Source organism: Botrytis fragariae (assembly GCF_013461495.1).
Source record: "Botrytis fragariae strain BVB16 chromosome Unknown tig00000797, whole genome shotgun sequence".
NCBI classification, from domain to species: Eukaryota; Fungi; Ascomycota; class Leotiomycetes; order Helotiales; family Sclerotiniaceae; genus Botrytis; species Botrytis fragariae.
In genome coordinates, this window is record NW_023501013.1 from 1,032,614 (window position 1) to 1,046,790 (window position 14,177).

Consider the following 14,177-nt stretch of genomic DNA (forward strand, 5'->3'; position numbering starts at 1 on the left):
TTGGTAATGTATTTTTCTTGCATAAAAATTGACATTTTCCCGTGTGCATTCTTGCTATTTGTATTCTCAGCCCGGTTCTTGGATTCGCGCTTCCGAGAATATCTCCAAAACTCAATGCTCCATTCTCTACCATCTCTATAACTGATCCATACAATAATGAGGGGATACGTCTACATTTCTTGCTCTTTTCCACTTGCTCTTCAGATTAATGAATTTCAGATCAAACAACGTAAGTTTTCCTAATGTATTTCATAAGCGGGCTTGCGACCGACAGAAAAGACGAACACCAGAAATTTACAGCTCAATTGAATGACTTCAAAACAACCATTCAATATGATTTCTTCAAAGTTTTGCACAATGATTATTTATCAATTAATAATCTCTATCAAATAATTCAAAAATATTTAAAATATAAACAAATTTGATATCTCATTTTGAAAAAGACTCATTTTCTGATTTTCGTTTGTCTTTGCGGGTTTGGTGTTCGGCTTTTTCTGTCGATCGCGAGGCGGGTAGGTGATTCTTTGTCTCACTCGAAGCGGACTTGATGAGATTAAACACCCTTTTTGTTTATTTATATTCAGCATGAAATAGTCATAGGCGAAACTGAATTCTTTGTTCCTACAAGGAACCATTGCTGGATATCTTCAATTGCTTAAAATCGTTACTGCATTGCCAAAACCTCACCACTCGACTCGAATCCCACAAACTTAACAATAACAAATCATGTAAGAGACTTGATATGTTTTTCAACAGCGCCGCGAATCGTGCCAACCCAGGCCTTCCAACCCTCCCACCACTCCCACCCGTATTTGGACTAGATGGTTTCGAGATCGAGATCCCAGAAATCCCAGAGACAGCATCAGGACTAGGACGACATTGGCTTGGCTGGGGATCAAATAACAATGCGGTCGTTTCAAAGAGTATTGTTACATTACAAAATAGAAATGCAAACCTACGAAGGGAAAATGGACGATTGCGAAATCTAGGTGAATCATGGCAAAGGGAAGTTGGACGACTGCGAAATCAAAATGTCAGACCGGACAGAGAAGCCGATCGACAAAATCAGATTATCGAGGAGCTACGTACCCAATTAGCCAAATTAGGGAGACAAGATGAGAAACAAACGCATACTATTCAAGGACTCAGGGAACAGGTAGAAAGATTGGGGGGAAAAGATCAGACGATTGAGGAATTACGCATTCAGATATCGGAGCTTAGGAGAGAAGATTCTTTACACGCACAAACTATTCGAGAGCTCAGGGAGAAGATAGCCACAGCAGGAGAGAAAGATAGGACAATCGAGGAACTACAAACCCAAATGTCAGAGGTGAGGAGAGAGAACGACTCACATGCACATACCATCCAAGAACTCAGGGAGAAAACAGCCAAGCTACTTGACAACCCAACCATCGAAGACTTCCGTACTCAAATAACCACCCTATCAGAGACCATTGATCAAAAAGACCTGATCATCGAAACCCTTCACAAGCAAGTAACCATCTTGACCGAACAGCACAGTAAACAAGTAACCGAGCTCCGCGAACGCATAACCACCGTGTCGAAAGAAAACGACGAGCGCGTAAACATCATGTCCGAACTCCGCGTCAAGCTCACGGAAGAAAGTGAAAAAACTATGAAGCAGGAGGGGACCATTTCCTCTCTCCGCGATAAGCTAGTTAGCGAGGCTGAAAAGTGCGAGGTTCATCGTCTCTGGGCAGAGAGACAACACGAGAAAGAAATGGAAAAGGCGCAATATGAGCTTGGCGAAGTGCGGGTTCAGAACGCGACGCTGAAACTGCGCTTGAATACAATTGAAGAGGAGAGGGATGAGGCGAGGAAGGCGGAGAAGTTGACGAATGATGGGTATGAGGAGGTGGTGAAGAGGAGCGGAGCGCTGGAGGCGACGAATGAATCGCTAGAGGGTAGATTGATGAGATTCAAGAGGAGAGAGGAAGAGATGTCGGCGGAGACGGCGAAACAGGTGGGTGTGTATGAGGAGGAAATTAGGGGTCTGAAGGAGGAGTTGAGGATTGCGAAGATGGCTGGGGCTCAACAAGCTCCCAAAGGGACGTGATGCTGCGTCTGAGTATATCGTCTAGAGTGACGATAGGGTGGTCGGAGCGAAGCGAGTCTGGGTGTGTAGATATAACAGCTTGGCATCTTTCCAATTCTAAGATCTCACAACGACATTGCGCACCTCGTGACTATATAAGTAGCATCAGTAGCTGAAAGATAATGTCCCCTCCCCGAAGAGTAATCGAGGATCTCGCTATACGCCCTCACTCTCCTTATCTGATAACTCATGCTGTGAGAAGCTCTCAGCCAGTCTGAGGCTAGGAGTGATGGAGGGAGAGTGTGTATGCGTGCATATATATGCGTATGTGTTGACAAGTCGTGACAATCGAACCTTACAAACATGATCTGCTCATCTCGATTCTCTAGAAGAATGGTATAAACCGATAGCATGCAGAGTCCAGACACTAAGGAAATACTAGAACGATAGCGCAAACTCTTACGTGGAGGAATCGAGGTTATGGTTCTTCATGTTTTCACCCATCACATCTCTGCTTCTTATAACTCATTAATTCATCTTGATTTTATCACATGTCATAAACATCTCCTTTGAAGCACACACACACACACACACACACACACACACACACACAGACATCAAGAACCAGAGACATTATCATGAAAATTTGATCTTTGGTCATGTATTCATTTGATTTGAACTTCCTTTCCCACTTCATTCACTACACAGTACTACATACAAAATGAATCAACCCCTTCATCTATGACCCCAAGCCCCATTCATCGTTCCTCTCCCACCTAGCAACAAGCATGCATGCAATTTCCGCATCGACGACATACACCGACACCACACCCATCCCGTCTCCCCATGCCATCCATTCCACCCATAAAATCCAACCCAATTCCCATCCACCCCGAAGTGATATGGCCAAGTCCCATACCCCCCAATCAATATAAACAAACACAAACACCATGCTACCGAGTCAATACTTCCGAATCAATACAGCATCAATCCATTTCCGTTCATTCATTCCCTCCCATTCCTCCCGCCCTTTATGTCGATTGACATTCAAATCTTAAATCCAGCGCCCAAACCTAAAAAACGCCATAGACTCAACCTATAGAACCCCAACCTGGTTAAGTCATCAATCCTGGACCATCCATGATATGACGTTGGTGCACCTAAAACAAAGGATATCGCTCAAAAACTCCATACAATGCAACCTTTCCCTTTCCACTTTTCAAATCCACTCGTTCGCTTCCTCACCCCCAATAATTACTTTCCATCACTTCTTGTCGTTTATAAAAAGCATCGCATCGCATCGAACCGCACCACAAAGCATCCATTCAACGATGCTCGAATAACTTTTCCGCCACGAGACAAAAAGTCATCGCATCGTTTCTCGTAGCTTCGCACGTAAATGACTCCTCTCATTGACCTCTCAGTCCGAGATTGATCCTGTATCCACAACCTCTGATCTGTCCACCGCATTATCTCCAGTCCTTCCTGGCTCCCAGCCTTCCATTTCATCTCTTCCGTCTTCCTTGATCAAGTCCAATAGCACCATACTATTCTTCTTGATCCTCTCAGGTCTATCCACAATTCCTCTTTCAAGAATTAAGGCTTCAGCTGTTTTGGCCCATAATTCATGTAAATCAGGCACACCCTCCACCAGCAATCCAAGTACTTCTCTTCCTAAGGGACGCATTGGTGGACCCTCTGAAAGACTTGTTCTCCATACCAAACTATCATCCGATAGATTTCGTCTGGAGGCTATACAATTGGACTTGTCACAGAACCATTCGGTGCATCCCGAAGAATCGTGGGCTGAGGTATCAGACTGAGAATGAGCGATAGGTTGGGGTGCCTTCTTTCTTCCTAGATGAGCGAATTTTGACATCTTGGATTTCGGTGCAGCAGTGCTAGGTTCGACAATCGGGAAACGACAACTTTGTAGAGAACCATACCACTGATCGACGGCGGCTCTCCTCGCATTGTACCCCTTTGTCCGCCAGAACTTTTCAGCTTGTCCGAGCCCGCCTATAGCAAGGACAGCTGAGTAAACTTCATCAGGTGGTCGATCCTTCAAATAACCTCTGATTGATCTTTCCACTCTTCCAACATATGAAGGAGGTCTTAATCGACGAGAAAATGATGACATGAACAAAGGAAATACCTGATGGACATACAATAAAGTTCTGTCATCATACATGTTCATCGCAAAGGTCTCAAATGGATTAAGTGTGTATGGAAGTCGAGTTAAAGGTGCCCCGCGTCTTTCAAGATGTGAAGCATATACTTTTCGGTAAGTTTCGAAAAAATGGAAGATTGTAAAGATGAGTGGTGTTAATCTTTGACGCATCCTTTCATATTGAGGCTGGAATTCCATGACTTGAGCTTCAGTCGTCCGTAAGAATATCTCCTTTCGAGCTTGTAGAGAGATCAGGGTAGATAATTTTGATGCAACATGTAATCGATGCCATATTCCAGCCAGATAGTGTAAGTTCAGTTTCGCAGCCTCTGGCAAAGGAAATAATCGTATGGTGTAACCAGGTAGTGTGTGGGTTGCATGATATCTCGCGATTGGTCCTTCGTTTATGGTAACCAAAGCATGAAATGATCTCGAAACTTGTCGCAAGTCAAGAATTGTGTGAATTGGTAAAGGTGAGATAATTTGAGCTTGTAATTCAGTTGGGAGAGTGAGGAGAAGGTCGGAGAGGGAAGCACTATGTAGGTTAGCAACTTATCCGAATATTCACAAGAGAACCTGGTTTCTTGAAGTTTACCTTTGTCTCTCAATTCTTTCTTGGATTGTGTCTGGGTGTGTCTCGACAATTGATGGAGCTCGATGGGTGATGTTCACTTTGGATCTCAGAGCACCTAACGAACCACTAAAACTTGGTCGACGTTGTGTTCGTAAAGAAGTGAGGTCGTGTCCGAGGGAACGTTTCCTTTGATCGCCAAGTCGGAAAGCCAAATTCTCATGATTGACATTTTTCTGCCTTGAAGGTAAATTGAATGTGGCTGCTTCTAATGGTGATGGCTCATGATTAATTAGAGGGATCGACGAAGAACCAATCTGTGAATTTTGTGTTGTTCCAGTTGCAGTCCCAGCAGCAATGGATCCAGACCCGGACCCTGATCCATTCTCAGCATGCCCATGTCCATTCCTATCATGTTGTCGTAATTTATCGAAATATTGCTCTGAAGCGAATTCAGGAGGATGAAGTTGTTCCATTTCTTCCCCTACGCTTGGTCTTTGGTACCAATAGGTCGTAGAGTTGAAGTTCTTCGTGAGTGTTAAATCATATCAAGATTTATGGACGACGCTCTTCGAGAGGGAGGGCCGCCCAAGTTGCGCCGAGTTGAAATAAAGTTGAGGAAACGACGTCGCACGATTGAACTTCATGCATTATTGAAAACACCAGTTGAGGTATTTATGAAGTCAACAATATCAATTCGAGTTATTGAGGAAAGGTGGTGAAAGTTTGAATAGGAATCGAGAAGTCTGGTACGATGGGTAGTTGTTGAAGAAGTGAGAAGATGGTTTGAAAGTCGAAAGTCGAAAGTCGAAAGTTGAAGGGTTGGAGGGTTGGAGGGTTGGAGGGTCAAACAATAAGGGATTATTGGGGTTGAGATCGGAGTCAAATTGAAGGGAGTGCCGAGATAACAAGTCTTGTACCTAAGGGATCCTATCTGGCTATATAGATTATGGTATAATTGATATGTCCAAAGTCCAGACCGATATATGGATATTCTGATATTCTGACAAGAATGAAATTGATCCGAATTAAGAAATATCTTTTCTTCTTTGTCTATTTGGGGGCCGTTTTTAATTCGATTGGAATTGATCTGATTATGATTGCTGAGGTGACCTTTTCGAGTGTGACTGTGATATGGTGTATGTGAAGAGAAGGAAGTACAATATCTGTGTTATTCCAACCACAAGTTCAAGTAGATGACTTGTGACTTCTGATACTGGTTTAATGTTGTGAGATGTTGAATTGGTAAGATGAATGCTCTATCAATCCTGGTCCTCTCTTCTCTTGGTGTGTGGTTTCTGATTTTTTCCGTTGTCGAGTGTTGGATTCAAGTAGCCATGTACTCAAAGGGAGATGCCAGGCGTTCCCTTTGTCGATACAGAGAGACAAATAGAAAATAAGATGAGAAGGTAGGTGGAAGTGGGAAAAGGCAGAAAGGGGGAAGGATGAACAACGAACGACCAACGAACGAAGGGAAATCTGGACCTTTCTCTCTCTCTCTCTCTCTCTATCTCTCTATCTCTCTCGGTCTCTCCAAAAGAGTAAGTGTGGAAAGTGTGGCGGCTGAGATGGATGGATGAGATAGATGGGTGAGATAAGTTTCTCGTCTCTTCCCCGAAATAAAGGGACTAAAAGGAATTCGGTATATCGGGTGAACTAATGAAGGAAATAGATGGGGATTATGGGATTGTGGGATCTTGAAGGGATAGACACGTTTTCCCCTTGACGTTTAATGATTTTCTGACTTTCTTATTTTCTTATTTTCTCTAGGTACAAGATTACAAGTAGGTAGTGTTTGGGTAGTGCTCATGTATGGAGTAACTTGGTCCACGCAGCTAATAGTAATACCGATATGGTAGATTGAAAAATGCTACCTAACCAAAATAATGAAGCCGAGCTGTGCATGGCAGGTAGAGGAGGAGGAGGAGGAGGAGGAGGAAGTCTCGGATATCTTTCTTATATATGTGATATGTATGAATTCAACTACAAGTATCAAGAAGGTGGCTGTTGATTGAGGTAAAGGTTGAGTAAAGGTTAAGTGAAGGTTAAGTGAAGATTGAGTTCTGATTAAAGTAAAAGTCTCTCTCTCTCTCTCTCTCTCTCTCTAGATTTAATTATCTGTTCAATTATCTTATTCTCTCTCTTATTCTTCTTGTACACAGTACTTGTTTATCTTCTCTACTCTCATCCTTATTTCTTTCTTTCCTCTCTTCTCCCATCTCGCCTCTCGTTCTTTCTTCGCTCTACACTTATACACTCATACTACCTACATTCATACTACCTACACTCTCATACTACCTACTCTCATACAATCTCAAGTTCTTCTTTATTATTCCTTTCAACTTTCCCCATCCATCTCTTTTTCTTCCCTATCGGCCCAATTATTCAATCCCTTCCCCCCAATTCGCCCAACGGACATCGCTCCAAAATCTTATTTCCCAATTCCGATCAAAATCTATACCCACTTTGAGTTTAGCATCAAAGGAACATTCGGTCGGCGTCTTTATGGAGACTCCACACTCCACTGATTGGAAATGTGGAACATCAGGACCCAGGCACATTGAAATCCGGATAAAGTAAGACGAGAAATGTAGGGACTGGGTAATATGACTGATGAATTGACGAAAAATAAGGAAAACATGACTGATGAAATTCGATGCGATGGGGATTCGGGTGTGACTACGAAGAGGGAGTGAGAGTGGGGAGATGATGATGATGATGACGATGGTGATGATGACGATGAAGTGGAAGAGCCTCCGAAGAGGAAGAGATTTTGATAATGGGATATGTACCCAGGTCGAGTAGAATGCTAGAATTGAAGATACAAGAACTAGTCCTGTCGGTTGCGCTTGAAAGTTGTGCACTCGTGATTGAATCGTGGTTGATGATCATAGGAGAATGTTTGCGGTATGGTATGGCATCAAGTAGATCTGAATCACGATATACTTACTAGCTACCTAGTAGATAACCACAAATTATATACAGATGCAAGACGACAACATCAACAACTAGTACTTCTTAGCGATGGGTATGTGGGATGTGGTATGTACAGATTTGACAACCTAGTAGGTAATAGGTATCAAGTCGACAATCCTTCATTCCAAAGATCTCAGCTAGTAGATAGATAACATCTCTGCTCTACTCTGCTCTGCTCTACTCTGCTCTGCTCTATCCTATCCTATCCTATCCTCTCCTTCTTACGAAACAACCAAAAAAGACCCTTTCTACTGGGCAAGGGTTTCCTTATCCTATCCGTCCATCAGTGCCACCCACGGCTGTACCGAAAATAGCACTTTTCGAATTCTTCCGTGATTATCCCCGAACCCAATAAGATCATCAGTATTCTTACTTAATATTGCCCCAGATATTGACCATCCATTTTGGAAAGAGAAAAAAAAAAAAGATGGAAAAAGGATATTTGACCGAGAAAGATGATGAGATCTCATGAGTATGAGTTAATGAGCCAAGGCGTATTGAATACGATGGGGGTGGATGGATGGTGCACTTGTAGGTGTGTACAGAATATGATACCAAATCAATTCATGGCCACTTGAAAAGTTGAATCGTACGATGTAGGTATTATTCAATTCATTCCGTTTTATCAATGTTGTACCGTCTCGAGACTGGATTTTCGTACATCGATCTAATCATCACATATGTCGGTACTTGGAAAAGGCACATTTCAGATGTCACCTATTATTAAAGTACTTGCTATCCCTTGTTTTTCACCCAACTAACTTCTGCAGTGTTTTGATTAGCAATCCGTTCCCACCCACCCACCTACCTAATACTTTTCCCACCCATCATCCTCATTCCCTCCTCGCCTTGCAATGCTTTCCCCAAACCCCAAGCTATCGGCAAACTTGACTACTAGCTACTGTACGTACTGTACGTACTGCACTGCACCTAGCGCTGTCCATTACACATCTAGACCCTCCCACCCAATTCTCCTACCAAATCCCTATCAGGACTTTATATTACCTCAAGTAACGCCGCTCCATAGCCGCACCAATGCTCCATATCAAAACGTCCTTCAAATGGTGGAGAAAAAGACAAAGGGACATCATTATGGAGAACCCAAACCCACTCTTTCCCACACACATGACATTCTTAAAATTTTCTACGCAAAACGGGATCTGGGGCAAAAAAGTGTGGATTTTCCCCATTGCCCCATAATGATGTGAAGCCGAGGATGTTTTCTTCGAATCTTTGATGCTGTGCAATATCTTACATCGTGCTAAATGCTAGTACATGTCACTATATGACCGAGAAGCTACGATGAGCATCATGAGCTAACTCGGTATCGTGTTTGAGGAAATCAAGGTAGAAGGTTTTCCGAGCGGAAGATCTCTTCAGAAAGAATGAAGAAACACAAGTTCTGCAGTACGTATGCTTGCTATTTTGATGATCGGACTTGGATGAAACTCAATGATGCATAGTATAGTTCATTCATGCGACGTGCCGTGAAAGAAGGGAACGATAGATAGCTAGATATATGCTCAATCATCAGCTATAGTATAGCCATTTACGGATAGCTGCACGAACATATACTCTAATTGTAACGTTCATTAGATGAATTATGATCAAATGTATCCAAATTAGACAAGTATATCTATATGTGCAGACACCGGTGCTATGTATGTAAACCAATCCTTCTCAAGAATAACCAAAAAGAGGATATATCCCCCCAATCCAACCTCTCCAACTCACACCATCAACTTCATCCAACATACTATTGGAGTAAATCCCAATCTCTCTCGGCACTTCATTTCCATTTCACCTTTTTGTTATCCGCATCTAACTGCTATGAGAAAGCATTCCAAACAAAAAAACAAAAAAATGTAACAACAAATCACACAATTGGATCAAAAAAGAAAACTCATTCGGCCCTATTCTCAAACCTTCATCCGGAAAGCAAAAAACGCAACTGAGCGGCTGATTTCCCTTCTTATTTTTACCTTTTCCCTGGAATAACACTTTAGGTAAGATCTTTTAAAATATATAAGGAAAGATAATGGAAGATCTTTATTAATATGGGAGTTTTAATTATGGATGAGCTTTCTGATTACTGGTGGAAGTTTGGAAACGAAACGGAAAGAGACGCGACTTGGTGTCTTTTTTTTTTTTTTGGAGGAGGGAAGGGGGGAACGAGATATCAGGGAAGAGAACTTTAGAGATTCAACTCACTCAGCTGTAATACCTAGGTATGATAAATGCTTTCGAACCAAAATCGGCCCCATTTCCTTGTAGAGATAAGTAGGCATATTGCCAATGTTTTAGGGGGAAATGGATTGTCAGCAATTGATGAATTCCATACGGACGTACGAATTTGAGTTTGATTGAAACAGAACTACAATACTCTACCAGTAGGTGTATGTTATCGTATGTATTTCTTGATAGTCGTACAAGATGCTTGATGAATGGAAATTCTTTCTTTCCTGGCTTCAGGTACGCTATTGAATGACACTCTGCTGGCTCTCCGGAAGCTTGCGAGGTTATGTTACTGATTTGATAGCCATTCGAGACTATATACCTACTATGCAGATGACGCTCCGCTGGCCCTCTGGGTGCCACTGCCGTGGAGGCAGACTATTTGGCTGAGTGAACATATTGTATAGAACAACCTTTCGAGCGCAGCGAGCTATGGGGGTTTGGGGGCTTGCCCCCATGAATACCCATGAATACCCATGAATACTCCTCAGGGAAGATATGAGAGCAGAGTGACTTTATTATTTACTAGGTGTGAGCTTAAAACACATTTTCAAGGCTGACCACTGGAAATTCAAGTTCAAATGTCAACAAATGGCTATACACACTCATCAACAATTTAAACGCATTCCCACACATACATACACGTGAAATTGTGGAGATCTATCAACCAAATCGTGGGGTTGAAGCTTAATGTGATGATGCATCACGGTTCACAAGGTTTTATCCATCTTGCAATATAACATTCGCATCCACATCAACAACCACGTTTCTTACACTAAGTCTTAAACTTTCGACGTCGAGTTTACCCATGCATCGAAATACATAATCAAATACATTAAATCAAAGTTGCACATAATACACAATTCAATCTTCCACATATCTGGCAATTTGAATACCAACCCTCAATAATGTCTTCCTCGCCATCTCCATATCCTACTTCAAGCTACACCCCTCATCGAAATTCCCAATCCTACTCTGGTATAGATCCAAATGCACCACCACCACCACCGCCTAAACCAAATTCTCGAGATGTGAGTCGTCAAGGTACACCTGCGGGAACCGGAAATCAATCATTTCCTAGACCTGGAGAATCGTCAACGCAATACGAAGGAAGACAAGAAAATGTTCCACGAGAACAACCACAACAAATACAAGATCCAGGAGATCAATGGCTTCCGAAAATATTGATGGATAAATCGTATGTATTACCTTCCCATATGCAGTTGAACATTTCCTTCTGCAGGTGTTTCTCAGCCTACCTATCACGATTCTCATGAATGTCTCTATTAATCTCATGTATCCTCCCTTTGGCGTACAACAGGCTTAATAAGAGTTTGGCGAAAGGAGGATAGCAACATTGGATTGTTTAGTGAACACTGTTAACATCATTCAGGAAACAAGACCTCGCATCTGCATTATCCAACCCTGCCCTTCTAGCCGCCCTCACACATTCAACATCGACCGCACATCCATCCATTTCCACATCACAAGAACCATTAAAGTCTGCATTGCATGACAATATCGCGCTAGCAACCCATCTATTGGAACTTGAGTCTCGACTTGATCACCTGCGCTCCTCAACACAAGCTCAATTACTATCTACACATGCATTGGAGCGTCAATGGAAACAAAAACAATCCGAGATGGATAGAACTTTAGCTCCCTTCTCACCGAGCTCGTTATATCAAAGATTAGGACAAGGTGTTCAGGAACAAGAAATGATATGTAGAGCAATGGAAGAAAGTTTCCTAGAAGGTGATGGAGTTGCTACGGAAAGGGAAGCTAGTGATTGGGTTAGAAAGTATAGGGAATCGAAGAAACTTTATTATTCAAGGAGGGAAAGGAAAGACAGGTGGGATGAAGGAAGAGTTGGAGGTTGGAGATGATGTAGAGGGTCTCACTATATCATTTGGTTGGAACCTTGAGCGGTCAACATTTACTTGCCATCGGCGACGAAACGACCATCTGGAAATACAGCATGATCATAACAGTCAGGAATCTTTGAGGTATTATATTGCAGGCTACAGACTATCAGCAGTAAATGATTCAAAAACGTAGTACAGCGTCGGTGACAAAAAGGCATGGAGACGTCGGGTGTGGTATAAGAGGCTGAAGATGAAAGGACAGCATATTTCCCGACGAGAGACTACGGATGTCAAGACAGGGAACACAAAACGATAAACAAATACCGGTATACAAGAACGTCATATTTTGATAACGCTTATGTACATATTCTCGGCCGGCTTCCACGAATTTTTACAGGTGACGAGTTATGAAACATAGTTTGTGCCACCTCTCGAATGAAGGCGATGGAGAAAAGTATAATATATCGATACATTGTGCACAGGATAGAATTCGTGGGGACGTGGGGATTTAAAGATGGACGTGGAGAATTGGAGAGGAATGGGGAAATGGACTTAGCCGGCTCTGGATGAAAGACATTAATCAATCCAATAACGCAATATCGGCAATCATTCACACTTCCCCGGCTTCTTAAAGAACCAAGATTTATTACCTCTAGTTTTGTACGACTGATTGGAGAGCTTGAAAATAGCCAAGGGAATTCGAATGTTGGTAAAGGTCCGAATAGATGGGGTAGTTAACCAATTAAAGACAAGAAATGCAACTACCGGGAGAGGGGAAAGATTGGTGAGATGGTATCTTGTGTTACATGTTTGGGATAAAGATGGATGCGGCGAAACTCTATCTCTCTTCAAGGTAGTTTGTGGTATGAAAAGTAGCAAAGACGCAGTACGAGGGTAGATTATGCAGTGTAAAGGTGTGAATCGGACGGGTATTTCCGTTCACACTAGAGATTTTGCCTGAATTCTTAGTGGGTGGTCGGTTTCTTCTTCTAGATTTGCCAAAGTGGTTTATGGTCTTACGTCTTTTGGGGGGAGGGGGGCTTCTCATGCAATTAAGGTTGGTTGGGTTGGGTTGGGGGAGCACAACAGTAGATAGATTAGATTATTTCTTGGGAGATCCCGAGGTATTGTAACGTTAACTATAGCTATAGCTATAGCTGTTAGCACGCGATTAATAGAGGTGTTTGATGATTGGGGAAATTGGACTTTGGCGAGTTGACTTGACTCGGTTGGATGGTGTGTTGTGCTTTGCTTTCCTTTGCTGTGTAGTGTAGTGTTGTGTTGTGTCGTGCTGTGCTGTATAGTGTTGTGTCGTGCTGTGTCGTGTTGTGATGTGCTGTATACTGGATACTGGGTGAGATAGATGAATACGAGATTGGAGCGGTTGGTCATTTGTTAGGTGCCGGACCGCACCGGATGGGATGGGATGGGGTGGGAGGGGATGATTTGGATCGATCGGTCGATTGATCACGGTGTGCTGTTGATACGAGGTCGAGGTCGAGGTGGACGGCTGTTTGAGATGGTGCATGCAATGCATTCTGCATGGTGGGTTTGTAGTTCTTTTTTTTTTGAGTTTTGTTTTGGTTTTTGTTTTTGAGGGAGGGGATATAGGAAGTTGGTTGGTTGGTGGGTTGGTAGGTAGGTAGGTGAGATGTATGTATGTATGTATATATGTATGTATGTATGTATGTATAAACCACACTACGGATTAGAACAGGTGGTTTGTGAGTGTGTTGTTCATTGCTTCAATGATGTATGTATGACAAGGTGGTTAGATTTTCTTTTTTTGCTTTTTCTTTCTCTCTCTTACTTTTCTGGTTCTGCTGGTGAAGTGAGATCTTTGGCTAGAGTTTGGAGATTGGAGACCGGATACTGGAGACTGGATACTGGTAGTGTGGTGTGTGGTTTGTGGTATAGTTGCTAGGGTTTCTGTTGGCGATGAGGTATTGATGTATTGATGTATTGATGTACTTATTTATATCATGGGGTTGGAAATGGATTGAATATAATTGAATAGATGGCTGGAGGAGTATGGGTTTAATTCATTGGTAGATTGTGTTTGTATTGTATTCTATAGTATGCTGGGATAGGAGAGGAGGAAGAAAGAAGGGGAATGGAGATAGAAGTAAGGGAGGAAAATGGAAGAAGGAATACTACTTTATACATACTATCAGCTAGGTATGTAAAGATTAGAAGATGGAAAGAAGATGAGGTTGGAATGGATGATTGAGCAAATGGATGGATAGTCTGTGATATGGTATGTAATAAATAGTAGATTGTGCAATGACATCTGGCGGGTTTGTG

At 42.4% G+C, this 14,177-nt stretch overlaps 4 protein-coding genes across 4 annotated transcripts; 3 read left to right on the forward strand and 1 right to left on the reverse strand.

The window, feature by feature from the left end:
- Positions 1–742: 742 nt before the first annotated feature.
- On the forward strand, positions 743–2,077 carry Bfra_010700 (uncharacterized protein; the record flags this gene model as incomplete). Its single annotated transcript, XM_037341036.1, has 1 exon — positions 743–2,077. The coding sequence occupies one exon, from the start codon at positions 743–745 to the stop codon at positions 2,075–2,077; it is 1,335 nt and encodes a 444-aa protein (XP_037186679.1).
- A 1,399-nt stretch (positions 2,078–3,476) lies between these two features.
- On the reverse strand, positions 3,477–5,273 carry Bfra_010701 (putative f-box domain-containing protein; the record flags this gene model as incomplete). The annotated part of the gene is made up of 2 exons (XM_037341037.1): positions 3,477–4,761; positions 4,822–5,273. The coding sequence occupies 2 exons, from the start codon at positions 5,271–5,273 to the stop codon at positions 3,477–3,479; spliced, it is 1,737 nt and encodes a 578-aa protein (XP_037186680.1).
- Positions 5,274–7,576: 2,303 nt separating this feature from the next.
- On the forward strand, positions 7,577–7,921 carry Bfra_010702 (uncharacterized protein; the record flags this gene model as incomplete). Its single annotated transcript, XM_037341038.1, is given in 3 exon segments — positions 7,577–7,697; positions 7,783–7,862; positions 7,874–7,921. 3 exon segments carry the CDS (start codon positions 7,577–7,579, stop codon positions 7,919–7,921), a joined length of 249 nt encoding a protein of 82 aa, XP_037186681.1.
- Positions 7,922–10,916: 2,995 nt separating this feature from the next.
- Positions 10,917–11,894, forward strand: Bfra_010703 (uncharacterized protein; the record flags this gene model as incomplete). The annotated part of the gene is made up of 2 exons (XM_037341039.1): positions 10,917–11,206; positions 11,402–11,894. The coding sequence occupies 2 exons, from the start codon at positions 10,917–10,919 to the stop codon at positions 11,892–11,894; spliced, it is 783 nt and encodes a 260-aa protein (XP_037186682.1).
- Between the last annotated feature and the right edge of the window lie 2,283 nt (positions 11,895–14,177).